The sequence below is a fragment of the Miscanthus floridulus genome, chromosome 13 (genome assembly GCF_019320115.1).
Source record: "Miscanthus floridulus cultivar M001 chromosome 13, ASM1932011v1, whole genome shotgun sequence".
Lineage (NCBI taxonomy): Eukaryota > Viridiplantae > Streptophyta > Magnoliopsida > Poales > Poaceae > Miscanthus > Miscanthus floridulus.
In genome coordinates, this window is record NC_089592.1 from 71,672,250 (window position 1) to 71,699,535 (window position 27,286).

A 27,286-nucleotide genomic window follows, 5' to 3' on the forward strand; every position below is an offset into this window, starting at 1 on the left:
TGGCTTTCTGCTTTTCGAAATTGGTAGAATAAAAAGCTCTTCCATACTTGTTTCAAGAGAGATAAAGATAAAAGATATATTTTATACTTGTTTAACCAAACAGCTTTCAGCTTTTCTACAGCTCACAGCCCACAGCAGCTTTTCCACAGCTCACAGCTCACGACCCACAGCAGCTTTTTCCCACAGCCACAGCTCAATCAGGACCTAAACACAGGAAGAGGGCAGAGGGCAAAGTCGTCAGTCCGCCGTTGCGTGCGTGCGGAGAGCCGGAGACCAGGGTCAGCGGTATGATGCAGGCAGGGTCGCAGACCAGCCAGATACAGATCCATATCCATATCCATATCCATATCCATATCCATATCCAGATGCCCAGCGTCCAGCTGCCAAGCCATGGCTGTGGCTCGCGGATCGGCGCAGCAGTCCATGGATGGATGGAGATGGATTCATGGATAGATAGAAGACGGCCGATGGCAGGCAGTGGCTGCATCTGCATCTGCATCTGCATCGGCGTCCACGGGCTGGGCGGGCTGCGTCAGCGTGACCTCACTAGAGCTGGCCCGGTCGCCACGTGGGCCTTGGTGCTGCGACTCGTGGAGCCCACGGCGGCGTCCATGTGTCCCGCCCCGCTGGCCCCCACCCCTTCGTGTCACCCGCTTCCCCTTACTTGGCGCGGCGCGCCCCCCGCGTGGCCCCACGCCCAGGCCCCGCCTGGTGCCGCCTCTACACGGAGGCGCCATGCAGTGCCATGCGCCGGCTTCTCTGCCCGCCTGCCTTCATTGCGCACACTGAAAAACTGCTGCCTGGCCTGCAGTGCTGCATGCCAACTGTCTATATATACCAGGCCAGGGAGCCTCACACAGCACACCCCCCCTCCGGTCATTGCTAGCATCCATCGCCGCCGGTCGATCGCTATATCGATCTGCGGACGGACGAAGCTGGTCCAGATGGATCGGTCGATCGCCATGGACGTGCCGGCGATGCAGCGACGGCGACAGCAGTTCGTCCACCACCTGCAGGTCCAGCAGCAGCAGCAAGGTACGCACCACCAGCCGCTGCCACCGTCGCCGCCGCCGCACCATGGCCAGCAGCAGCAGCACCAGAACAGCGGCGGCGGCGGCGGCAGCAGCAGCAGGGCCGCCGGCGGCCGAAGGTGCTGCCCGCTGCGGCGGTCGCGCAAGGGGTGCATGAAGGGCAAGGGTGGGCCGGACAACCAGCAGTGCCCCTACCGCGGCGTCCGCCAGCGGACCTGGGGCAAGTGGGTGGCCGAGATCCGCGAGCCCAACCGCGGCGCGCGCCTCTGGCTCGGCACGTTCGCCAGCGCGCGCGAGGCCGCGCACGCCTACGACAACGCGGCCAGGCAGCTCTACGGCGACTGCGCGCGCCTCAACCTGCAGCCGCCTCCTCCTCCGGTGGTTGCTGCGGCGGCGGCAGGCGGAGGAGGAGGAGGACCGGCGGTCGTCGTGGTGTCATCTCCGTCCCCTGACACCGTGGCTGCTGGCTCTGCTGCTGCTGGTGGTGGTGGGCACAACCGCCACCACCAGTACCTCCAGCAGCAGCAGCAGCAGGCCGCCATGGCGTCGGCGCCTATGATGATGATGCAGTACTCCTCCAGCTACTCCGCCGACGCGTCGTCGTCCAACTCCGACTCCTTCTCCAACTCCTACTGCAGCTCGTCGCCGGTGACGACCGTGGCGGCCTCGCCCACCTACAACTACAACCACCACCAGACGTTCCAGATGACGCCGCCGCCGTCGTCATGCGGCGTGATGACGATGGCGGCCACCGCGCCGCAGGCGCAGCAGTGCTGCCACGTCGACGACACCACCAGCACGATGGAGATGCAGCGTCACCAGCAGATGCTGCGCGAGCTGGCGGCGGCGCCTCTGCACCAGGAGCCCGACGACTTCGAGGACTTCATGACGCGGCTGCCCAAGGCGGAGGACTTCGGCCTGCAGGGCTTCCAGGAGGTGCCCCCCGAGGTGTTCGACGAAGCCGCCGGCATCTGGGACCACACCGCCGGCGCCGCCTGGTCGACCCCCGCCACCATGATGATCGACTCCGCCGCCGGCGCCGCCCAGCACCAACCGCAGCAGGTCGTCGTTCTTCTTTGACTCTCGCGTCCATCGATGACGCCGCGCGCCCTGCACCTGCTACTTCAATTCGTTTTCCAAGCTGCATCGACGAACTGGGCGGTGTACGTGGCGAAGTGTTTCGACGCGCGCGCGATGCATGACGGATTGACGGCTCGTGAGTTACTTACACCTCAAGGCGTACATATAGAACTGTATGTACGTACCAGATGGTTACCCTGCTATAGACTGCTATGCTACTTGTTTCTCCTAGTTCTAATCGTGGGTTCTATATTTGTTGGATAATGTTTCAGGTTTGTAAAATATAATATATACTGTAGTATTGGTGCCTTAAACATATAATACTCCTAGCTATGTACATATAGTCTTTGTGGGTTTGTATGTGTGGTATATGCATGGGCGTCTAGCTTGCTTGTCTATATGTACTACCATACCTAGACATATTAATATTATTAATTTCGTTTTTCCTAATTATTTATGGTTTTCGTTTAATTTGGATCTGGTTCAGGTTTTGTAAACAAAATATATATACTATAGTCGTGTCCTAAAAATATACTCTCCCCGTGTATATATATATATATATATATATATATATATATATATATATATATATATATATATATATATATATATATATATATATATATATATATAGGGAGAGGCTATTCAGTAGCCGGCTACAAAATAAGTTGTTCTGTAGCCACCTCCATTTACTATAATTTTATATACTAATTTACCATAATATAAATACATATTTACGATAGTTGGGTTACTATAACACATGGGGATATTTACCATAACGTTATATTAAACCACTTAGTAAGGAGTTACTATAATCTCGTAAAATAACATAGTAATTATCGTAACTCAAAGTGGCTACAGAATAAGTTATTCTGTAGCCAGCTACAGGATAGTAGTTCTATATATATATATATATATATATATATATAGTTGCATTGTATAGTGTATATAGTACATATGTGCTGTAGAGCTAGAGAGATAAATACTTACTGCGCGCCAGTACGTGCGTACGTGCTGATTTACATGTAGAGTACAGTACTAGTGCTTAAGCGTAGTCACAGTACGTAATAATCACCCTGTTGGCTATGCTGAAATTTAGCTTATGCTAAAATGGTGTGAGAGAAAACTCTAGAAATTTTGTGAAACTTATAGAAAGACATATATAAATCCAATTGACATGAGTAATTTCATTAGAACCATAATAATGTTATTCTCTACATAGGGGTGCAATTGGTACAAATATTTTCCGACCAGTCCGAATCTGTTTAGAGAGGAGTTTAAATCTGTCCGCATCCGAGTCTGGATATTCAAAACACCCGACGCCATATCCATATTCGAATATTCAAATCACATATTTACGATGTCAACATCCATTCGTATCCTATCCATTCATATCCTATTCGACGTAGTTAAGTAGCTGATCCTATTTGTATTCGTATTTGAATCCGAATAGAAATATAAAAACAAATATAATATCAACCTTATCTGTCCGTATCCGATTCGTTTGCACCCCAATCTCTACATGATAAAAAATGCATTGAAAAAATATTTGCCAAAAGTTCTAGAAATAATTTTGGGAAGAAGCTAGTTACCTTGTGCATGAACTATATCACGAACGTGCATATACAGACATGCCCATCCAGACCGATTGGTGCTCTCGCATTTTTTTACAAAGCCGGTATATGCAAGGTTCCACAGCCATTTCGAGGCATACGCGAAGCTGGGATTTCAAGTGGCCAACATTGAGTACGCTAGAACCGATAATCACTGTCGGATTAGAAATTTCCATCAGTCACTGTCGAATTGTTTATGGCAGAGGATAGCGTGTTCTGGCGTTATGAGTGATAATAATTAATACCGCACTATTTGTTGTTGCATGCAATGTTTCTATTGTGAGAGTGCCTAAGCAATGGGTCAAGAGGAAATATTCGTTAAGGGCAACTCCCCGCACGAGAGGACGATATTAATTAGCAGCTCAATTGGATTTATAGCTATTGCAAAAGATGGTTAAGATGTGCCCATGTGTATTGTGATGATTAGTAATTGTCAAGAGATGATCAAGCTGCTAGGCCGGCTAGGAAGGCGGCTAAGCCAATTTCATCAGAAATCTGAATCGACTCTCATTTAAGCCCCTTTGGCCACCTTTCCTCCGGTTTCTAATTTTATATTACAATATTTTTTTTGGGGGGTTGGGGGGGGGGGGGGGGGGGGGGGTGTTAATTCGGAATCTTACGTATTTGCATCAAACATAATAGATGACATTATGAATCTAAATCAAGCTGATCTCACGTTAATATTCAATTTTCTATAAAATTCACAAAATATTAAACGCATAAAGTACAAACATGGATGTGCACGAGTAGTAGCTTTCATAAGTTCTTTAACTAGGCGTGAATTTGTGCAATGCCGAGCTAGCCAACCTCAGTGTTAAATAACTCCACGCCGAGCTTTGCCGTGTTTGCCACGCTGGCAACGACGTGGCATGGTTAGCGTTAGATCAAGGAACGCCGAGTCGCATACCTTGGCGTGGTGCCTGCGTACGCTGAACTTTCGGTCTATTTCTGCAAATAGTTATGCCAGAGGTCTATTTGTAGAAATAATTTGTAAAATGGGATAAAATAGAAAAATCCCACTTGGCTCGTGGAGTCCAGAGTCGGAGGAAGTAGCTTCATGCAATGCCACATGGCATTACTATAATATAAGTAGCCTACTTCAGCCGTGTGACGACTGAAGACGCATGCATATGCGCCACGTGCGGCTATTAAAAGGGTTAATTGTATAATGATATATACTACTAGTAGCAATAATAGCAAGGAAGGGAGAAAAATGCATGCAATGAAGGATCAAGAAATAAGTCCGCAAAAAAGAGAGAGAAATTAAAGGATCAGGAAATATATATATAATTGAATATTAGGCCATCCCTGTGGGATTTCATATCCCAATTTTCAAGACCCTTCATATGTTAGATACTCCACTACAGCGTAGACAATTTCATTCTCATAAAATTATAAATTATTTCATCTCATGATCATTTTCATCGTCTCTTTTCATATATACTATATATCCATGTTAGTTTATTTATCTATGAAACTGTCATGAAACCCTCACCAAGACTGGCATATGTTAGATACTCCTACACTACATGTAGACAATTTCATCCTCATAGAATTATAAATTATTTCATCTCATGATTATTTTCACCATCATCTCTTTTCATTTATACTATCCATGTTAGTTTATTTATATATGAAACTATCATGAAACCCTCATCAAAACTGCATTTACGAGGCACTATACAGGCTTGCCGCCGCTTGGATTTGAGTAGATGGTTACTGTGCTGCAAAAGCTCCTATATTAATATAGGAATAGGAGAATCTCTTATCGTAACAAGTTGAGATGGCCGAGTTGGTCTAAGGCGCCAGATTAAGGTTCTGGTCCGAAAGGGCGTGGGTTCAAATCCCACTCTCAACATACTTTTTGTTTTTATCATATAAACATGTTTTCATATTTTTTTTGTTTTACTCATATAAACATGGAGCAAACCATATTTTTGGTTTTCCTCATACACTCTCAACATATTTTTCATACATTTTTGTTTTTCTCATACAAACATGGAGCAAAACCATATTTTAACCATATTTTTTTTGTTGTACTCATACACTGTCCACATTTTTTTTTGTTTTCCTCATAAAAACATGGAGCATTTTTTTTCTCATACAAACTTGGAGCAAAACCTGCTCGTTCGTTCCGTAATTTAATTCCTTAGCCTAGAGATTTTATATATGAATAGTAAGTGCTTGTACCATTGTCCCGCATGCATACAAACATGGAGCAAACCATGTTGGTTCCTTCCAAGTAATTTAGGGGCTATTTGGGTACTATTCTGGGCACAGATTGCCTGACCTGTACCACATTTGCTTGCAGCCCTGGTTTCTTGCCAGGTCTGGACATTCTAGACACGCACAAAAAAAAAAAAAGAAAAATCGGCGAATGGTTTCTACGACTGATAAGCCAGCTGAAACTAATTTATTGTGAGAGAAAAACATTGTACTATAACTGATAAGTTCAAGCGAACAGGGCAAAGTTGTTAGACATAGGCCCCGTTCGGCTTACCCTATATTCAGCTTGTTTGGCTTGTTTTTTCCAGCCGGAACAATGTTTTTCTCTCACAACAATTCAGCCAGAACAGTATTTTTTAGCCAGTTTCAGCCAAGATTTAGACCAGCGAACGGGACTTATTCTTCAAACCAAATAAAATATATGTGATGTAGCCTGGGCAGGCAAAACCAAATGAGTTAATAGGCAACATCTAGGCCGTCATTTTTCTTAGGCAACGGTCCTACGGTTACATCCAAACGTGCCCTTATAATGTGCTATAGGTATTTTATATATGTACAAAGTGATATTATATGTCAACTAACTCAGCAGATAGGTGATGAAAATCTTGACAACTGAAATCCACTACGAGTCTAAAAAAAGTGATGTCTTTGTCTCTTCTTTTTGTCTTTTAGTAAAAAATCCATTTTTTCGCGATGAATTATATGTTAAGGAAAAGGTACTAGCACATCACACCTCAAACATTTGTAAAGAACGACCTGGAATAATGAAAAATTATGACTCTAATTTCTAGACTTTCCTTACCAACAAACTCCTTCCCGTCCGCCGTCGATGAACATCAAAACTAGCAGACAAGATCTGCCTCTCATCTCAAAAAGGGACACCAAAACTTGGATCTGTAGCATGAACCATCCAACATTTCAAATCAATGCTGTTGAAAGAGCATCGACCGTCAACGCACCAAGAATAGAATGGAAGAGGAAAAGAAGTCCAATACTAACCAAGAAGCTGACCTAAACAACAATTCACGGTTGCAAACCACATTAATACCCAAAAGGCAATCCACTAACGGGGATGCCAATATCTCCTATCCCTCCAAAACAAAGTAGAAGTAACTCGCGCTATCGCTGTTGGAGAAATTGAAGAGCTCGCCATGCCACCTATGAAGACAAAAGCGCCTGTGATGCATCCGTCCACACAATCATTGGAGATAAAGTGGAGGAAACCAAAGGACATATCTGATGAGCAGTGATCTGGAGAACCTACTATCAGAATAAGCTGGACGTTTGGCTGTGGAGATTATTTTGGCAGCTTGGTGGAGGCTGCCGGGACCTTGAGGGAGGTGGCCGAAGCTTCAGGCGGGAGGCAGGTGGCCGGTGAGAGCTCAGAGGAGGCCGAAGTCTAGTGCAGCTTGCTGGCGTCCTGGAGCCCGGTGGAGGCCGCCCGCTATCGGGAGGGAAAGGAGGCTGCCGGCTACCGAGAGAGAGGTGGCGTCCTTCGGGAGGCCAGATCCGGTGAAGGATGGCGTCCCAGAGGAGGCCGCCAGCTGCCGGGAGGGAGGCGGCATCCTTCGGGAGGCAAGATTCGGCGGGAACTGGTCGCCGCCGGCGGATCTGGGCCAGGGGAGTCGACAACTGGGGCGGAGGGAGGCGGCGGCGGGGGAGGAGTGTCAGGGAAGGGGCACCTGTGCACGGGAGAAAGGGGCGAGCACGGGCGGGTGGCAACGCGAGTCGCATTTTCTAAATCATGGGCCTGAGATCGGGTTTCGAACAACACTGCGGGCGATGCTCCAACACGGACGTGCGGTTGTGATGAGCGGGCAGTTGCCGGGCGTTTGGCTAGCTTTTCTGGCTTATTTGGCTCAAACGCACCGCGGTTGCGGAAACAAACAGGGCCTAAACCATCTGCTAAAAATCATGACTTTTCCATCCCCCAACACTGAAGAGGTTGTTTGAGGCGGGAGAGAACAGACGAGACCTGTGTGTGAACATAAGTCACCTTCTACCATAGCAAGGGGAAAGAGGAAGGACAGGGAAGGCACTTTGCTTTTAGTAGATGGCAAGGTTGCATATTTACTATTTCTCCCAACGATTATCTTAGATTTGGCAAGGTTGCATATTTACTATTTCTCCCAACGATTATCTTAGATTTGCCATTATAGAAAACCAAAATTGCAAATTGCCACAAAAAAGTTGTAGTTATTCTATTATTGCAGATTTGCCATTATGGAAATAAAAATTGCAATTGTGCCGTAAGAATTGAGCATTATTCCTTGGGTTTGCTGCTTGTTGTTTCTTCCATCGTAATTACTGTATATATCCGAGGCACAAAAGGCATTCACCAAATTAACGAGGAAGAGAATAATGCCACGTGAAGACTAAAGTGCACGTAAACATTTTATCTCCCTTCTCTTTAACTAGTGACTCCCTAGTGTCGTGAACTCTTGCGCGGATGTCTCTCTCACATACATAAACTCCATACGGTATCCATGCAATATTGCAATCTAATTACAAGGGACTCCATTATAGCTCATGTTAAACCAGTTAGCACGAAAATCTACTCATGTGTCTTTTGTTCACGTAAGCTGGCTCATGTGATGGCTCGGTCGAGTGAGCTCTCTGATAATATGGCCTATTGACATTATATCTGTTTACATCTATGATATTGTATACTCTAAAAAGTTGTGAGTTAATATAATGAACAAAGACAATCTTATTTAACTAAAAAACATCGTAGCCTAGATCTTGAAATCCTGCTTTGTCCTCTCTAATCCACTAATAAATAACCTAAAAATGAATCCAGTAATAAATAACCTCAAAATCAGTTGCAGTTGACAATACAGTGGATGAAGATTAGCGGATTAGCATTGAGGAGGACGGTAGAAATAATCAGCCAAAGAAGATAGCGATGTTCATATCAAAGAAAAAAAGAAAGGGCTATTTCAATTCATTAGAGCAACTTCAATGTTAAACCGTAGTTCTATGTCCCGACGTCTACATCCGCATGGAGTTTCGACATCAGTATGAAAAGTGTTTTTCGTAGACAGAGACAAATAAGCTCCTCGCAGAAAGAGCGACTGTTTTATCCAACAAAAGGTGAAAGCTATTGTTGAAGAACACATAATGTGGCCAAAGCCGGGTTGGATCATGTGTTTTCTTCGGATCATGAGCAAGTGCAAAACTCTCACGAAGAGAAGATGAAAGTGGGTTCCTATAGAGAGAAATTGCGGGACTAGCAATTAATTAATTTATAATTTATACGCAAGTATTAGCAGTTTATACTGAATAGCGGGACACGTAGAGAGAGGTCCACTGCGGCAATCCAACGCCAACGCAGCGCGCAGAAGTCAGAGGACAGGACAGGACAGGAGTCGTCGGGAGGTGCTGCCCGCAGTTGCCTTGCTGTTTCCTCTTCCTCGTCTCGCCTAGCACGAACAGATCCATCCAATACTCCAATCCAAGCACGCCGATCCAACCACGAAGCCATGGACGCCGGCGATGACTGGCGCGCCCAGCTCCAGCCCGCGGCGCGCGGCAGGATCGTGAACAAGATGTACGCCCACTCTCCTTTCTTCATGCCTCCTTCCTCCTTCCCCGCCACCCTCACACTTTAATCAGACGCATATCTTGCATTCAGAGTACTGACTCTGAGGAAGCATCTGCCGGTATCAGTGCCAGAGGGGCTGGTTGAGCTTCAAAGAATTGCCGTGCGATTTGAAGACAAGGTGTATGCTGCAGCCACTAGGTGCCTTAACCTAACTCTGCTTCTACTTTCCGCTCAGCGCTCAGCATGAGTGGGTGGGTGGGTGCATCAATCATAGTTTCTACATTCTCGCACGAAAAAAAAAGGAAAAAAATGCAAACCTAGAAAAAAACATGGAAAAGAGCCATCTATGAACAATCTGCTACCAGGATTTTAGGCTAATTTTTACATGCCTGTAGCATTTCCTTTTCTCATCATGTTAGCATAAGTCGATAATATGCATGCTTACTGTGCTAATCATACTAGGGCATGCAGGAGGAAAATATTGACCCTGCACTTAAAAAAACTTATCAATGTGAAACTACAGCTCCAATCCTTGTTTTTGTATTTGTATCATTCAGAGTGATTACTTACGGAAGATTTCTCTCAAATTGCTGTCAATGGAGAGTTACACAAATACACAACAGAACCCCGGTCCAGGTACCATACACAATAAATCCAATATTACACTTTGTGCTATCTATATATTTATTTTTATTTTTTACTATAAAAAATAGACTATGAGTAAGATATTTGGGCCACTAGGGGAACGCGAGGGATGCATTTTTCTTCAAAATTTACATGTTATCTAGGTTGTTCCCAGCTTTCATAATCTGAGCATCTAACTTACTTCAATTTTAAAATGGGCTTGTGGGGGCAGTTTTTTCCTAATCCTAAGAATGATGCCGTGAAATGGCAGTGTTCAGCCCATTCGCTTGGTTGAGGCAATGGGTTCCATTCTCAGCCTTGGATGAGACATTGTCTTTTCACAGCTGCCGTCCAAAATTTTCCTCTACACAAGCCTTTGTTCAACTTGAAGCCCTAAATTCCAAATTAATCGATGTGTGAAATTTACAAACGAAATGCATGTGCATGAAATTCAAGTCATGGTCTGTAGCAAACTAGATCAACTTAGGAGGAATCATAGGTATCCAGATTCTCCTTGATGATGACTCTAGATTAGGTGGGTTAGGTGTGCCTCCATATCATCAATGAACTTTGATAGGCTCAGTTCCTATGTCCAAGTCATGATCTCATAGGTTTTCTGGAATCTGGATTGTGTGGACACTGAACTGATGAGAAAACATGAGGTTGCTGTGAATGTCCAGTAGAATGACAATTTTATGGACTCTCTGAACAGGTCACATCCGGCAGGAGTAAGTGATCGCCCTGATTCCACTGTCAAAGGGGCATTGGGTACAGGTTGGCTCCAGAGGCGGACCTAGAATTGCAAAGCATTGATGTCACTACCATTGGTGTCATGTCTATGTCAATCGTTGCCTCTTATGTGTACAATAACTTACCATTGATTTTATATAAGCCATTGCTGTCAGATGACAGCAACATTAACACTCTGAATTCGCCCACATCCCTAACGTCCTGCTCAGGATTCAAAGTAACTTCCTTGCATGCTTAATTATGAAACTCTAGTACTCTATGTGCCTAATTAAGAAAAATCTTTAAGTTGTTTGTATCTAAATCTTTACCGTTTATTCATTGTCACTGTATCTCTATAGGGATTAATTTGCTGTTGCTAATTTCACAGACTCACAATTAAATGTTATTTGATGGTGTGTAAAGTGATGCACATGAACTGTAAATGGTTATACATGGCAATCAATTTTCATGGTGGATAATGGTGCCAGCAGGTAGTAGCAGCAAAGGGAAGAAGCAAAAGAAGTTGAGATGCCATTTCTGCAAAAAAGGTGGCCATTTTAAGAAGGATTGCTTGAAGAGAAAAATATGGTTTGAAAAAAAAAAGGTGTATACAATATTTTTCTGCATGCTTGGAAGTTAGAATCTACTCATTATAGGTCCTAGTAATAATACCTATTGGTTAGATTCTAGTGCTATTACTCATGTGTCAAATGTTGTGCAGGAGTTGCTATGATCCAACCCATAAGTGGACTAAAGCACATGAGAATAAAAATGAAGGCACTGTATTGAAGGGATCAGGACTCGCAGAGTAATCCATGTATATGTCTGTATGTCTGTGATTTGTACTTAAAGAGTGTATGTATGTTTTTCGAATGTAGCAGAAATCTTGTGTTTATGAGAAAGTTGGATGTACTAAGTTTTAAGGTTATGCATGTAGACGAGAGAATACATATTATTGTGGTCCCAGTACTTTAATTGATCAGTTATGCCATTTCAACCTTCATGATGTTTTTTCTAAAGCCATGCTGAACAAGTTATGAAAATAAGTGTGATGCACACAATGATATGCTTTCTTTTGGCACAAGTGATTAGGTAATAACATAACAAAATGAAGATTTTGTTGGCCGGCATGTATGTGGATTCACATTAAGGGCAAATAAGACCCCAAGAATATCGAAGCAACCATCTGCAAGGAGTTAATACAAGGTTCACATAAACTGTTACGATTGAACACACAAACCATTTTTGTCCATTTGACGTTCCTTTTTATTGGGGTGGTGAAAATATTAATTTCTCTTTATTGATGAATTCTCATGTTATTGTCTTACTTAGCCAAGGACATCTAAGGATTACCTGTAGCAAGTGAAGAGATTGGTTGATAGAAAGTTTTTGTTTCTACAAACATACTCCCTCCGCCCCACTTAACAAAGAATGTCATTCTCACTTTTCAAGAAGTCAAATTTTTTTAAAACTTTGATCAATTACATATAAAAGAAAATTTATATTTATAATGCATAATTAGTATCATTAGATAAATCGCAGAATATATTTTTATAATAATTTTCTTTAGTGATACAAATGTTGCTAATATTTTTTCTATAAAGCTAGTCGAATTTAAGAAAGTTTGACCAGTACGCATATCATAACGCCATTCTTTTTGGGACTGAGGGAGTACACGCTTTGAATTAATTTATACTTTAGCCTCACCTACACAAACCAAGTAACCAACATACAGAAAAGAGTAACAAAAGTTTCAGGGTGCATCCCTTCATGGTAGTAGTAATATGTTCCGAATACAAACATTGTATATCAGCAAACACCGGTCCTGGACAAATCAACTTGAGCACAGTGCACTATCTAGAATTTTGAGACGATTAAATTTCCTAGGAATCTACCCAATATTGCATCTCAGTCTGTTCAATACCCTGTAGATATATCAGACCGACTACCACTTCCACTACAGCTGTTGTTTAGTCTCTTCCTCTTCTGTCAATGGGAACTGAACAAACGTGACGTAGATTCAGTCCCAGCACAAACCACACTTGAGCACAACAAAACTGCTAGCATGAAAAGTTCGACTGCTCTTGAACTTCACCAACTGTAGAGACAAACAAATCAGGTCTAATACAATTAGCATAGAAGCCAGTAATTCACAAGGTTACACAGCAAGCGTACCAGGAAGTTCTACTGCAAAGTTAGCTTGAGCATCAGCAGCCGAGTTATATTCCTGCAAAACAAACGAGGCAGCATGAATGTCAGGGGTATCATGGTTTAGCTACTGACATTTTTCCCTCTTTTTGTTTTGATAGAGAGGGACTCTCCGACCAACATTAAATTCAGTTAAAAGGGACTCTTGCAGAAAGTTATGTTTTACTGAAGGGGCTTTCAGATGGTCTTATCAATCCATAGAGAATTAGAGATGCCAATCTAAATGTTTATCAAATAAAAAAAATCGATACGTATTAGACAGATAGAGGAAATTGCTCCAATAAATATGTTAATTAGCAGTTGAGTACTTGACTCTGAGGCAACCTGAAGCAATCATGAACTGGCCATGCAGCGAACTTGTGTGTCACTTTTCACTACTTCAACCGCAAGAAAAAAATAGTGCCATGCTAATGCGCACGAAATAGTTGTTATGCAACACCCATACAGTGCCTGAATGGATTTTATTTTCAAGCACGCACGAGAGTTGTGTATCGTTATATTAAGATAGGAGTCTAAGAAGACTCATACAAGTAATTCCAGGTTATGCCATCTTTTTTGAGGGGCAGTTTCTGCCATGTGGTATCTTTTGAGAATTGATTATATGTGATGTCAACATAAAACCTTGCATGGCCAGCATAATGGTGCCAGTAGAATATGATATGGTGCAGCACATGAACATAACAAACTGCAAAGCTGGCTGGTCTAAGAGAAAATTGAACAAGGTCAGAAGACAGAGGAAAAAAGTGACACCTACCCTCAAAACATGCCTGATTTGAAATAAATGAAATGTCCAGCATAATGGTGCCAGTAGAATATGATATGGTGCAGCACATGAACATAGCAAACTGCAAAGCTGGCTGGTCTAAGAGAAAATTGAACAAGGTCAGAAGACAGAGGAAAGAAGTGACACCTACCCTCAAAACATGCCTGATTTGAAATAAATGAAATGTTCCCTTTAGCTCCTTAACTTTCTTGCACAAGCCAGCCATATTCTCATTCTTAGCACGCCAGAGATCTTGGACCTGCTCCAGAAAGCACAATGTGTTACTTTTGTCAAGAAAAAAAATTAACATCAGTACAATTTCCAGCTGCTCGAGACTCTCACCTGAAAGCTCTATAAACTAGGTTTCACAACATTTTTATGAAAAAACAGGTTTTTACCAGATTATGTATGCAGAGATTTTGAGATAAAGTCTTTATTTCAATGTGAGCTGATTTGAACAAGGGCTCTTTGAACGAAATGATAACAAGAATGAAGAAAATTGTATGGCAAAATCACATTCGAAGTGTTATTACCTTAGTGGAATTTGAAGTCAGAATGGATTGCACAGTGCTAAATCTCTATTGATAGTTCACAGTGGAACAAAGAACATATAAGCTACAAAATAACAAAGCTATCACCACTGACCTGGTTACAGATAAGCTTAGAATCGCCTTGAGCACGAATATACTTGAACCCTTTCTTGGCCGCATATGTCAGCCCTAGGATCAATGCACGATATTCAGCAGCGTTGTTGGTTGCAATACCCAGACCCTCACGTAGTTGAGCAATCTTCAGTAAATAAAGATCATAACACGGTAACCAGCTAGGTATGATAATTCAGTATAAATAGAACACATCAGTTTAGCTACCAGTTGGCTACATACCACAGAACCATCTATCCGCCTTATTATTGCTCCAGCACCAGCTTTCCCTGGATTTCCTTTAGAGGCACCATCAAATTCAAGAATACAAGAGAGCTGCAAAAAAAGGTCAAAACTGCTGATGAGCACAGGTTCATGTATCATCACAGCAAAGATAAGTTGAAAATATACATGTTAGTAACAAACCACAACTACAGAAACGAGCCAATAAACAATGCATAGAGTGCTGGTTGCAGTATTCATACTCACATGACTATCAGGTAATTCCTGCTCATCAACTTTGGGATGCTTCTTTGATGGTGCAGTTTCCTTGAGAAAATGATTTTTTGGTGCGAGTAAATGAGATATATATAGAGGTCACTTTTGAATGGAAATGGATCACCTATTCACACTTATAGTGACAAAGAAAAAATGCTACTCACAATCTCGTGTGACCTTTTCAATGTAGAGGATGCACCTCCATCAGGTTGCTGAAACCACAAGTAGCACAGTGAACATCCCATGAGATGTTACGCCGAAAGTCAGGTAGTATAAAACTGAATATCATGTACAGAAATGACCAGCAATCAGATCCAACTAGTACATAAGATGCAACCCTAATTACATAAAAGCAAGCAAACGGTTGGTGGACGCTAACATTGTAGAATCTCCTCACAAAGCGTGGCTCTGAAGCAGCTGGAACTTACAATTACAAGCCCAGAGCATTGTTTGCGTTACCTGGAAAGGACAGGGAACTAGATCGTCGAACAATTCATCTCGTGCATCTGCTGCGTCAATGGCGTAGAGAGCGTTCCTTAACCCCCGCGCCGCGAGGTATTCCTCGGTGTCTTTACGCAGAGAGTAACCTTTGAAGACAGTGACAGAAGGGTCGCGAACCTAGCAGCAGCAGCAGCAGCAGCAGCAGCAGCGGTAGGGGCATGGTCAGCGACAGCAGGCCAGCAACGGAAGGAAAGTCACGGAAGGCAGAAGGCAGATACCGAATTGCCGACTTGAGCTTGGCATTCGCTGAGGGTCTTGTAGATGCCGATGACGTCCCCCTTGCGGACGACGTAGAAGGGTTCACCGGCGGGAGCCGAGTCCATTGGCGTCTTTGCGGCGGATCTCTTGGTGGAGCGCCGGGAGGAGGAGGAGAAGAAGCGCGTGGGCGGCTGTGGGAGTGGCGGCGGCGGCGGCACGGGAGGCCTGAGAGCCCAGAAGAGGGGGTAGTGCCTCCTCCACGCCACTCTGGAAATCAGCAACCCACAGTGGAAAGAAGAGCAACTCCGAATCACCATTAGAGAGGCGGAGGAGAAGCACAGAAGACACAGAACGGTGGCTGGGACCGGAGGTGGGGCTTACCAACCGCCGCCGCGCAGGAGCACACGCAGGTGCTCTCCCCTTCCTCCCCGGTGGGGGAGATTTAACTTTTTACCATTACATTCTCAGCTAGCATCTCAACGGTTGCCGCTATATTTTTATCAACAAAGACGAAAAATAGATACAAAATACCACTTTTGCTTATGTAACACGCTTTCCCTTGCGCCAGCAGGAAAGTCATCGTACGGGCGTCAAATGTCTCTCTTACCCGTGCTCTCTCCTTCTCCACCTCTTCCCCTCTGCCCACGCAGCTTGAGGTCGCAGACGCCGGCCAGGTACTCCATCAGGCTGGAGAAGGCCTGCACGCCTTCAAGCTCTGATTCCGAGCCACCTCTCCCTCTGTCGCTCCGCAATAGAGCACGAGTAGCACAGCCGGCGGCCAACCAGCCACTGAGAAGGTAAGGCCTTGCCAGCCACTGGACGCGCTCTTCGCGCCGTACGCGGACATCAAGGGCCTCCGCTTCGGCGCGCAGCTCGTCCACGTAGGCGCTCACCGTGCGCCGCGCCGTGCCGCTCGAGCTCCCGCATCTCCTCCGCGCCACCCCCACCCCCTCCTCGGCCACCGCAGCACGCGAGTCCTCGAACCAACTTCGCCATCCTGGCGCACCACGTGTGGCACATGCTCACCCTGGGTCTAGGCACCAAGAACTCCAAGGCCACCACCATGAAGGCCGCCGCGGACGCGGCGTGGCCGGGCGTCGCCCCGCTCGACGACGTCGGACGCCGCCTCATCCGTGCAGCCCCGGGGAGCCCCAAGATGGCGCGCTTCAAGTTTCGAAAGGGTTGCGTCACCTTCTACGTCTACGTCGTCCGCACCACTGGCTCGTGCGGGTTCGCTCGTGTCGACGAGCTCCGCGCAGTCGTGGAGGCCGTCACCAGGCTCAAGGACTTCCTCGATGTGGACGCGGGAGCAGCAGAGCATGGTCGGCGGGGCGTGGCCCAGTAGCGCGGCCACAGCACGAGCCCTACGCGCGAGTCCTCGGACCTAGAGCGGAGGAGGGCCCGCCGCGGCTTGCGTGGACAGGCGGCATCCCCGCGGCGTGTGCTGCCGAGGGTGGCCATGGACGGCTGAAAGGGTCGAGATGACGACTAGAGGGGGGGGTGAATAGTCCTTTTTAAAATTAATTGCGTCGGCTAACCGAAATAAGTGCGGAATTAAAACTATCGGTCTAGCCAAAACTACACCCCTCTATCTATGTTCACTAGCACCTTGCAAAGATACTAATCAAGCAACAAAGGTGCCGGGCTAGCTAGAGCTCACCTAACCAATTCTAGGAGCAAGATCACACAAACCTATGCCACTAGTACTTTAAGCAACAAGGAAGCTCCTACACATGCTAGTAAGCAAAAGCACAAAGTCAACTAAGCTCACTAGCAATGCCCAATAACAAGGCAACCAATGCCAAATTTAGAAGCGTAATTACTTAGCTACACAAACTAAGCAATGTGACTAATAAGGTTACACAAACCAAATTAGTCATGCAAGGGGGCTACTTCTATGCTACACAAGCAAGAAGGTAACTAGCAAGCTACACAAGCTAACTAATTACAAAAGCAACAACACAAGCTCAATGTATATGAATGTAATCGCAAGCTTATGTAACGGGGATGCAAACCAACGGGAAGAACAAGGTTGACACGATGATTTTTCTCCTGAGGTTCACGTGTTTGCCAACACGCTAATCTCCGTTGTGTCGACAGCTCACTTGGTGGTTCGGCGACTAATTGGCATCACCCGCCAAGCCCGCACGTCGGGCGCCGCAAAAACCTACCCCGGAAGTGAGGGTAGCTCAATGACACGCTTTACTAAAGTTGCTCTTCGCGGTTCCCGCGGGGCGAGCACAATGCCCCTCACAAGCTCTTCTCCGGAGCGCCGCACAAGCTTCTTGCGGGCTTCGACGGAGACCACCACCAAGCCGTCTAGGAGGTGGCAACCTCTAAGAGTAACAAGCACCACCGGCTTGCAACTCGATCACCTAGTGCCACTCGATGCAACTTCATGATGCAATCGCACTAGAATCGCTCACTCACACAATCGGATGATCACTATCAAGTATGTGTGAGATGGAGGGCTCCTAAGCACTCTCAAGCATGGACACAAATTCCCCAAGATGCTCAGCACTAGCCATGGCCGAGACCCACTTCTGTTTATAGCCCCATGGGCTAAAGTAGCCGTTACCCCTTCACTAAGCAAAAGTCGGGCCGACTGGACGCTCCGGTCGTGTTGATCGGATGCTGGACTTCAGCATCCAGTCGCCCGCTGATGGCCACATGTCCCGATCCCAACGATCACTTGACTTGATCGGACGTAGTAGCTTCAACTGACCGAACGTCGAGCCACCAGCGTCCGGTTGTTTCCAGTAAGGTACCGACCTTAACCGGACACGTCCGGTTGAACGTGATCGGACGCAGCACCAGCGTCCGGTCACTCTCCAGCAACACTGCTTCACTCGACAACAGGACCGGACACTACCTCCAGCGTCCGGTCACCTCTAGAGCCAGCGTCCGGTCACTTGACCGACGCTGCACTCTGTCTGCCACCACTGACCGGACGCAGGCACCCAGCGTCCGGTCACCACGTGACCAGCGTCCGGTCCACTCTGTGAGACCCTGTCTTTTCTATCTAGGGTGCCGGTGGCACCGTCGGACTGTCCGCACTCTACGGACGGACACTCCGCCGGTGGAGTACGAACCTTTCTCGCCTCCATTCCATCTTTGAGTTGATCCACATCAACTCCAACTTCATCTCTTTTGTAAATGTGCCAACACCACCAAGTGTACACCACCATGTGTATGTGTGTTAGCTTTTCACAATCATTTTCCAAAGGGTTAGCCACTCAACTTGCCACGCCACTCAATCCTAGTGATGATGCAAAGTTAGATCACTCGAGTGGCACTAGATGACCGATATGCAAATAAGTTTGCTCCTCTTGATAGTACAGCCATCTATCCTAAACCCGGTCATAAACTTCTCTACACACCTATGACCGATGAAATAAAATGCCCTAGGTTATACCTTTGCCTTGCGCATTCCATTCCATCTCCTCCAATGTCGATGCAACACATGCACCAACATAATCATCAATGATATGATCCACTTCATATCACCACATGATCTTGTTGGTTCATCGATCTTGACCTCACTTGCTTTTCACTGTTGCCTTCGTCCATCGGCGCCAAGTCTTGCTCAAGCTTCACCGCCATGCGGTCCATCACTCCAAAGCCTTCGACTTGCCCTTCACGCTTGCAACCGGTCCATTAAGCCAAGTCTTGTCTTGATCTTCTCCACCTTGATCACATGACTCAATGTCATGTCTCATATGTATTTAAGCTCCTTCATCATCACATGTGTGAGCTTTGCAACATCTCTAAGCCATTTTTACCTTTATGGCATATGTTGCTCACACACATGTACCTGTGGACTAATCACCTGTGTATCTCATATAAACACAATTAGTCTACCTAAGTTGTCACTCAATTACCAAAACCACACAAGGACCTTTCAACGGCTCTACGTGCTGTGCGATCGTGGAGTAGTCAGCACCAGGGGCAGCGCCGTCGACGACCTTGCGTGCTACGTGACCTCAGCTCCTACATGGGCAACCAGGCAGAGTACCAGAAGACGTGGTCCTCCTCGTCGAGCTCGCCTCTCGGGACGACACCATCATGTAGACTCTCACTAGGGTCGACTACGATGTTGACTTCCTCCTCTTGCAGATGCCGGAGCAGCTCGTTGAGATGGACATGGCGGAGGCCATGTCCTGGAGCACTTCGCCATGCGTGGCTGGCCCGTGAGCGACGTGATGAGTACTGGGACTCGTGGCTTGGACGTCCGCCTTAGCAAGGGCTTCAACGTTGCCGTCGTCACCACCATGACGAAGGACCATGGGCTAGTCACGGCGGAGTCCATGTTCCTCGCCACGCACGCTGTCTCATCAAGCTCCTCTTCACATGCTAGCGTGTGGGACTCACGGCGGTGCCCGTCGTGCCCTCTGACCTAGCTAGGTATGGAATCAGAGGCCCCACGCATGCGTACCTCCTATGCGTCATGTTGCAGGCCAGGCCGACGACCGTCGTCGTCGTCTCGATGTCATCTAGGAGAGCGCTGGGGAGGTCGGTGCACCGGGCGTGATAATGAAGGGTGATGAGAAGTTGTCGGGTAGGTCCCCGGCCTACTAGGGCCTGGATGCATGGCCCTACGATGTGTGCGGCCCCAAGGCAACGTGCCTCTACTGCCGCACGGACGCGGCATTCCATGGGCAGGAAGAAGGCGCCACAACAGAGGTGTTCTTCGCGGACTCCGACGTAGGTGTCTTGATCTTGCCGAGGTTCGCCGCCAGCACCGTTGCCTAGCTATCAAGAACTAGCTTGATGGGATCGCCTTCGTCTTTTGGTGCCGGAGAGCCTCTTCAGATGTTCTGCCGTAGCCTATAGTTGGAGATCGGGGAGCGCCCATATGGCTTCCATGTTTTGGCCACCATAGCTTGCGTTGCATGGGGAGCTTTCTGGAGAGCAAAGGAAGGAGAAGTCATCCGTAGCCATTGAATGCTTGATGGACGACTCAGATCTTAGTCAACCAGGGTCAATTGTGCGATCAACAAATAGCATGCTAGTCAGCAACGCTGAGTTGCAAAGAACGCCTTGTAGTTTTTCATTTTTGCGCTAGTGTACATGAAGAAGGGAGGGGTAGGAGGGACATTTTGCATGACTCGCAGGATCATATCCATGCTGGCGTGCGTGGCTGGCATGCCACGCAAGCAAATGTGGTAAATTTGTATCAGTTTTTCTATGTGCAGCTAAAAACGTAGTGGCAACCGTTAAGGTGCTATCTCAAGAGTGGCCATTTGATATAATGGTAAAAAGTTAATAATCCCTCCCAGTGGAGATGGGCAGACCGAGATGGCGATGAAGATAGGGTAGGCCGGGTAGACTACTGGGATGGGTTCTCTTTTAAGCCCACTAAGTGATGGGCCTTTTCTGTAAGAGAATATCCAAAGCCCATGACGTCTAGCGTGTTAGCTTTAACTTCGAGCTTTCTTTTTCTTTTTCCTTCTTGCCTTTCTTGGTCGCTCCTTCGCTGCACGGCACTTCTCGCTACAATTGCTCCTCTCCTTGTTATCGGAGAGGGGCCAGAGGAGGTGCTCCCTCTCCTTCGTCGACCAGCAGATCGATCGAAGTCAGCAATCGAATCCGAAAAAGAGCAAGAGAGGCGCCCGAGTCAAAGCCATGGACAGCGCCGCCAACTGGTGCCCCACGCAGGGGGACTGCCTTGCCACCATCGCTGACGTCGGTGGTGTCGACCCTAGCGCGGCTGCCCTGGCCGGTGGCGACTAGCGCACCCAGCTTCAGCCCAAGGAGCGCAACAGGATCGTCAATATGATGTATGTCCTCTCCATCTTCCTTCATCACCCCTCTTTGCTTGAACCGTGGTGGCTCCATGTCGCTGCTTTTACGATTCGATCCCCGTGGACACTTGCTTCCTCTGTACTTGTCATGATTCCAGGGTAGGGTTTGCTGATCCATCCGTGCACTCGTTTGTTTCCCCATAGATCGCCCACTCGTTTGTCCGTGACATATGGCTCCATATAGTCGCATTGATGGCATCCAATCCATCATTCTTTATAAGACTATACATCTCAAAATCACCAGTAGAAATATAAACTACTTGTCTAGTTGTTTAAAGATATCTTTATAAGGCCATCTCTGCACCATAAACACACATACGAACATACACAGGTGCATATCGTGTGAGATCTAACTCTTGCATATGCACATGTGACTACTCTTTTTTCATCAGCCACGAGAGGAGACATTAATGTGCATTTGAGTTTTTTTAAGGTATGGGAGTAGAATGCAACAACCCAATACTTGATTTTTTTTCAAATGTTCGTTATCTCCAGTGAAGGGTGGGCATGGCGCAGCAGCAGACTAGTGACTGTCTCCACTTGTGTCAACCTCCTTGCAAAATAAGCAAGGGTAAAACCATCTAAAAGTCCCCTTCCCTAGACCCTCACCTTGTGTGGGAGCTTTTAGCATTCGGTAAGGCTTAGTTCAACCATATGTATGTGCATTAGTGGTCCACAAATTTCATGCCACTTTTGCCACTAGTACACTATTTATGTACATGTACTGGAGTTTCTGGTTTACTGGGCTAATTAAATGGTAATCAAACACATTTTTTTAGTGTATCTCTCAATATATAACATCTTGCATTGTATATGTAGAATGGAGACTCTGAAGAAGCATCTGCCAGTATCAGTGCCAGAGGGGCTGGGTGAGCTTCACAAAATTGTTGTGCAATTTGAAGAGAAAATTTATACTACAGCCATCAACCAGGTACATTTAACCTAACTCTAGTATGCTCCTGTACAGAGTCAGAATGTTTAGTCATGGGGTAGGTCAATGATATAAAAGTTTGATCTATGAATAATCTGAAAGGCTTTTAGGTCAACTTTAGATGCTTTTAGCATCTTTTTATCATGCTAACACACATGACGGGCAATGCGTGGATACTGTGCTAGTTATACTTAGGAGGTGTGGTACCAAAATATCTTGGGCCCATGCATCTTGCTCATGTAAATTGTATTGATGCAAAACCACAACTTGAATCTTCTATTTGTATGACTCAGTCTGATTATTTGCGGAAGATTTCTCTGAAAATGCTGTCCATGAAAATTCCGACAAAGACCCAACAGAACGCTAGAAATGCTCAAGTGATTCCAAATCAAAACCCTCTTGGTCCAGGTACCATACACAGCAAATGCAACATCACACTTTTTTTGTGCCATCAATGTATTTACTTCTAAAAAAAGAATGCAGGTAAGATATTCAGGGCATAGTTAAGTTTTCCACATTAAGAGAGTTTACTTTTCACTGGTGGAATGCATGCCTTTTATTTTCACCTGCTTCCTAATATGTTTGTATTTGTATCTTCATGATTGTTTTGTCACTTTATTATTGTTTTAAAGGCCAAATTTGTTATTGCTAAAGTTTGTTGGCTATCATCATATAGTGCCATAGTTTTAGAAAAACTATGGTATGAAGTAGCTGTAGTTTTATATAAGATGATGAGGAGGTTTCTTTCTAATGAAAAGAACTCCGAGGGATTAAGTGCTAAGGGGCTTCACAACTCCATAAAAGCACACTTTAGAAAGGTTTTCCTTTTTGATAAATTAATTAATTCCCGATATGATGGGATAAGTGGTTTGGGTAACCACGTTAAAATCTTTTTTGATATGGCTTATGAATTGAAGGCACTTCGATTAGATGTGTCCAATGAGTTTATGGCAAATTGCCTTATGAGTTCTATGCCAGAAAACTATACCAAACATGCTCAAAATGATAAGTTTTCAATGGTCTGCAAATTTTGCAAGTTACCATTGATGATAAGTATAAGAATGGCTTCGAAATACAAGTAACTTAAGTTGTCTCATAAGTTTTATTTAAGATATTTCCCCAACATATGGTGGATTAACTAAGGTGCAATAATGCATATCTTAAATTCTCCTTCAGGTCTTGCCAACCATAAGTGAAAGGGGAGAAAAGTCTAAGGAGCCATTGATGGAATAAATATGAAGTCGAGCCTTGGAGCTTCGCATTAGATCAAATTTAAGTTTAGCTTTTGATGATGCATAAGTTATCTTAGTTTTTGATAAATACATTGTATTCTGAACAAATGTTCTTGAGTTTGGAGTTTATGGACACATCATCAAATTTATTCCATTATTATTTTTTTTATTAGTTGGCAAAGAGATTTATTTCCTATAATATGAGTTTTCTTTATGTCAGTTTTATCTTTAAGTTAATCATTAGTCAAGATGATGAGACCTTGTCGAAATTGTGTCACTACTATTAAGCCACATTTCGAAGGGGAGTCTCATCAGGAAAGAGATGCTCTATTCAATAAGATTTTAAAGCATGGTACTTGAGAAATAAATAATTCATACTAACTTTTGTCCCTAAGTCTAACATTGGTCTCTAATTGAAGTATGACTTGCTTTCACTATTTTTGGCCAAAGCTGATTAGTGTTTGTATGTTCACCAAGTATCTTGTTCTAGTTATTCTGGCCAACACTGATTAGACTAGTTCATAGAGCTTGTTTTTGGAGACTTATATGTCTTATGTTTGTCATTCTAGCCAACGCTGATTGATGAATATTTGATCATAAAAGTTTTACTAGGCAAAACCTAAGCAAGACATATGTACAGTCTAGCTAAGGATAAGAAATGTGATTTTAAGTAAATGAGCTGTCCACATGGTACCTTGATTATGTTTCTAGAGAACGCATAAATCAGTGGGAGCAAAGTTCAAGGGACTGCATTTTCTGCTGTTATAACTATTTCACTAAGTTATGTAATGAATGTGTCCCTAGAGAATGCAAGAATCAGTGGGAGCTAGTGGGAGTTCACAAAGGAGGAAGATTAAATCTTGGAGAGATACAGGTTTAGTTTTCTGTATCAATGACTCAAGAAGACATAAATATCTCAGTTTGTGCCATAAGTCATTAGTATACCTCCATTTAAATTACTACAATTTCTATTGTGGATTTTCAAGAGTCAATTAGTATGCCATAATAGATATATGTAGCAAGCATTAGTTGATAATTAGGCACATGAGTAAACCTCTATTGTTAATAAATTGTTTGTAATCCATGATAAATATATAAGATGGTCACATTAGAAGAGGAATTTTGTTATTCTAAACTAAGCAATTTTATGAGCTTAGGTCCATAAATATATATATAAAGTGCAGGTGTTAATAAGTTTTCTAACGAAGTCAAAACAGTAGGCTATAAAAGGGTCTACAATTTTATGTGTGGCTTCGAAGAGAGTTTTGTAAGATTAAAACTAAGAACATACCAAACTATGGTTTAGAATTTCATTAAGTGGAGAATTATGTTTATAAGAAATGGTGGAAAAGCTTATTGTCCTAATACTCTACATGGGTGAAGTTTACTTACGTGGCAATAGAAATGCCACATAAGAGTTTTCTACTCACCCAAATTTTTAATATGATATATTTTGATGAAGCCGTTGAGTTTTTGGCTATTGAAATATACCAATACAGGACCAATTGAGTACTAGGACTATCACAAAAGGATATCAAATGAATGCTTAAGTGATAGAGTTTGAATAAGTAATGCCATGCCTGTTTATTTGCACAGTTGCACAATGCAGTAAGATTAATTATCCTAAATAATTCTAAGAATAAGTTAGTAACAGTTGAAAGAGGAAGATGTTCCATATGTTTCGGCTGCATTAACTTTAAGAATGCTAAGTCAATACTATTAGACTTGGCATCGGGATACCTGACAAAAATATTAGTTTATTAATCCAGAATAGGTCCACTGCAAGGTGCCAAAGAATTTTAAGTTACTGATGAGGCACCAAAAGAATCATTCGGTGACTTATAAGAATTAAGAATTAGTGGTTTGCCAATTCTCTTGAGTATGTATAAGAAAGTGCATAGTTAGATTATACATACTCTTGCAGAAAAGGATAATTTCACCGAAAGCTCCAAATATAATTAGTATTAAGATGAACTCAATTAGTGGCATGTTTAAGAATGAATACGACAGGCCACGTGGTTTAAGAGATATTGTCTCAAAATTGAGTATTGACATACTGCTATAGGCCTACAGTTAAGTTGCAGTATTATTTTGAGTAACAACAGATTAAATGCCGATGCCAAGCAAATTGATTAAATGTTGTGAAAGAAAGAACTATTGATCAAATTATCAAGCTTGAGAAAAATAAGAACTAAGATGATGCTAGCATATTTGATTATTTGAGGCTTAACACTTATCCTATTGATAAGCGCGTAAATCAATTTGGGTTTTAGTGCAGAGTCTCTAACTTGATTCCTGATAATAGGGTCATATACTCCCAATAAGTAATAAGCGTTCTAACAAGGTATTACAGTGAACTATGGGTAATGGAGTCCCAGTGGCGATTAATGCTGCTGATGATGCATTGGTCTAGTCTTACTGTAGTACTGAGTGTGAACATAAGTGTAAGGCGAACATTAGTTGCATAAGTGCATTAGCCGTTCGATCAAGTGGGAGAATGTTATGATATGATCAGTTCGGCTAGTCCTAAACTTAATTATGAGATTAATTAAGCATTAAGTTTTTTATCCACCTATCATTTATTTTCAACTAAATAAGATCTGCCGTGATCGACAACAACCCTTAGATCTTCTAGGATTTGGCCCCCTGGCCCACAGCGCATCTATAAATAAGAGGAGACGCCCTTGGCGGCTCCACCCACGTGAAACAAATCACATAACCGGTCACTAAGGCGCCAGAGGGTTTAGGAAGACCATCTACCCATGTCTAAGTACAATTGTTGCAGATTGGATCTACATCGAGTTCTTCATCAAAAGAGAGCATTGGTTTTCAGATTGGCGAAGATAAGTTCATCTACATCAACTCCTATGTCGGGTACACGAGCACAGATGGCATCTACCGACCCTGGTTAGTATCTAAACCCGTGTTCAGGTGGATGAAGTTTGGAATTTGGGCTACTGTAGCACTTTCGTTTTTATTTAGCAATTAGTGTTCAATCATGGACTAATTAGGCTCAAAACGTTCGTCTCATAATTTCCCACAAAACTGTGCAATTAGTTTTTTTTCCGTCTACATTTAATGCTCTATGCACATATCGTAAGATTCGATGTGATGGATACTGTGGCACTTTTTGGAAAATCTTTTTGGAACTAAACACGGCGTAAGATTAATTTCTGCATTAAGATGAGTTAGTGATCATGTTTAGGCTAAGATAAGATCCAATTAGTCTGAGTTCTAATTCAACGGGGTGTAGGAATACTTCAAAAGAAGTGGTTCATTCAACTGGAAACAAGTGCTTCCAGCGGACCTGGTATGACCCTCTATTCTGCCATCAGCTTCTTCCATCCACTGGGGCTGTTCACATACATCATATTTTCCCATCTGCTTCTGTTTGGATCCTTCAGCCACTATCAATTTTCCCTCTTCTGCCTAAGGAAATCGAGTATGCTTGACCATGAGAGTAGCGAGCGTTTTTAATGCTGAAGCGAACTCAAAAGGTAAACAACATCACTAGGATGTTACGTCAACAGAATTAACACATGATAAATAAGAAATACGAGACCAGGGTGTGGTAGAATTTAGGGCCTGTTTGGATAACTCCACCATGTAACACCCCAAATTTTTAATTTTGGGTTGTGAATAGAAAACACTAAATAAAACAAA

At 44.2% G+C, this 27,286-nt stretch overlaps 3 protein-coding genes, 1 non-coding gene and 1 pseudogene across 7 annotated transcripts; 4 read left to right on the top strand and 1 right to left on the bottom strand.

Moving 5' to 3' along the window:
- The first annotated feature begins 944 nt into the window (after positions 1-944).
- On the top strand, positions 945-2,111 carry LOC136500007 (dehydration-responsive element-binding protein 2C-like). Its single transcript, XM_066495459.1, has one exon. The coding sequence runs from the start codon at positions 945-947 to the stop codon at positions 2,109-2,111; it is 1,167 nt and encodes a 388-aa protein (XP_066351556.1).
- Positions 2,112-5,501: 3,390 nt separating this feature from the next.
- Positions 5,502-5,582, top strand: TRNAL-AAG (transfer RNA leucine (anticodon AAG)). The gene has a single exon. It is a non-coding gene; the product is annotated as a tRNA-Leu (tRNA).
- A 3,719-nt stretch (positions 5,583-9,301) lies between these two features.
- LOC136501240 (mediator of RNA polymerase II transcription subunit 15a-like) lies at positions 9,302-11,845 on the top strand. The gene is made up of 6 exons (XM_066496741.1): positions 9,302-9,500; positions 9,585-9,692; positions 10,052-10,130; positions 10,831-10,846; positions 11,339-11,451; positions 11,569-11,845. Exons 1-6 carry the CDS (start codon positions 9,433-9,435, stop codon positions 11,578-11,580), a joined length of 396 nt encoding a protein of 131 aa, XP_066352838.1. The 5' UTR covers positions 9,302-9,432; the 3' UTR covers positions 11,581-11,845.
- A 687-nt stretch (positions 11,846-12,532) lies between these two features.
- LOC136501239 (uncharacterized) lies at positions 12,533-16,154 on the bottom strand. Of its 4 annotated transcripts, XM_066496740.1 has the most exons (11): positions 16,038-16,154; positions 15,677-15,923; positions 15,417-15,575; positions 15,122-15,169; positions 14,949-15,008; positions 14,703-14,795; positions 14,464-14,607; positions 13,970-14,077; positions 13,810-13,900; positions 13,023-13,074; positions 12,533-12,945 (listed from the first exon to the last, which is right to left on the bottom strand). In XM_066496740.1, the coding sequence occupies exons 2-10, from the start codon at positions 15,779-15,781 to the stop codon at positions 13,067-13,069; spliced, it is 816 nt and encodes a 271-aa protein (XP_066352837.1). In that variant the 5' UTR covers positions 15,782-15,923; positions 16,038-16,154; the 3' UTR covers positions 12,533-12,945; positions 13,023-13,066. The 4 variants fall into 4 exon arrangements, 3 of the variants coding, with proteins under 3 accessions (XP_066352837.1, XP_066352835.1, XP_066352836.1); XR_010770206.1 differs by having other exon boundaries at positions 13,810-13,912; positions 14,023-14,077; positions 15,677-16,098; XM_066496738.1 differs by having other exon boundaries at positions 15,677-16,097.
- A 96-nt stretch (positions 16,155-16,250) lies between these two features.
- On the top strand, positions 16,251-17,001 carry LOC136500009 (uncharacterized; annotated as a pseudogene).
- Positions 17,002-27,286: the final 10,285 nt, after the last annotated feature.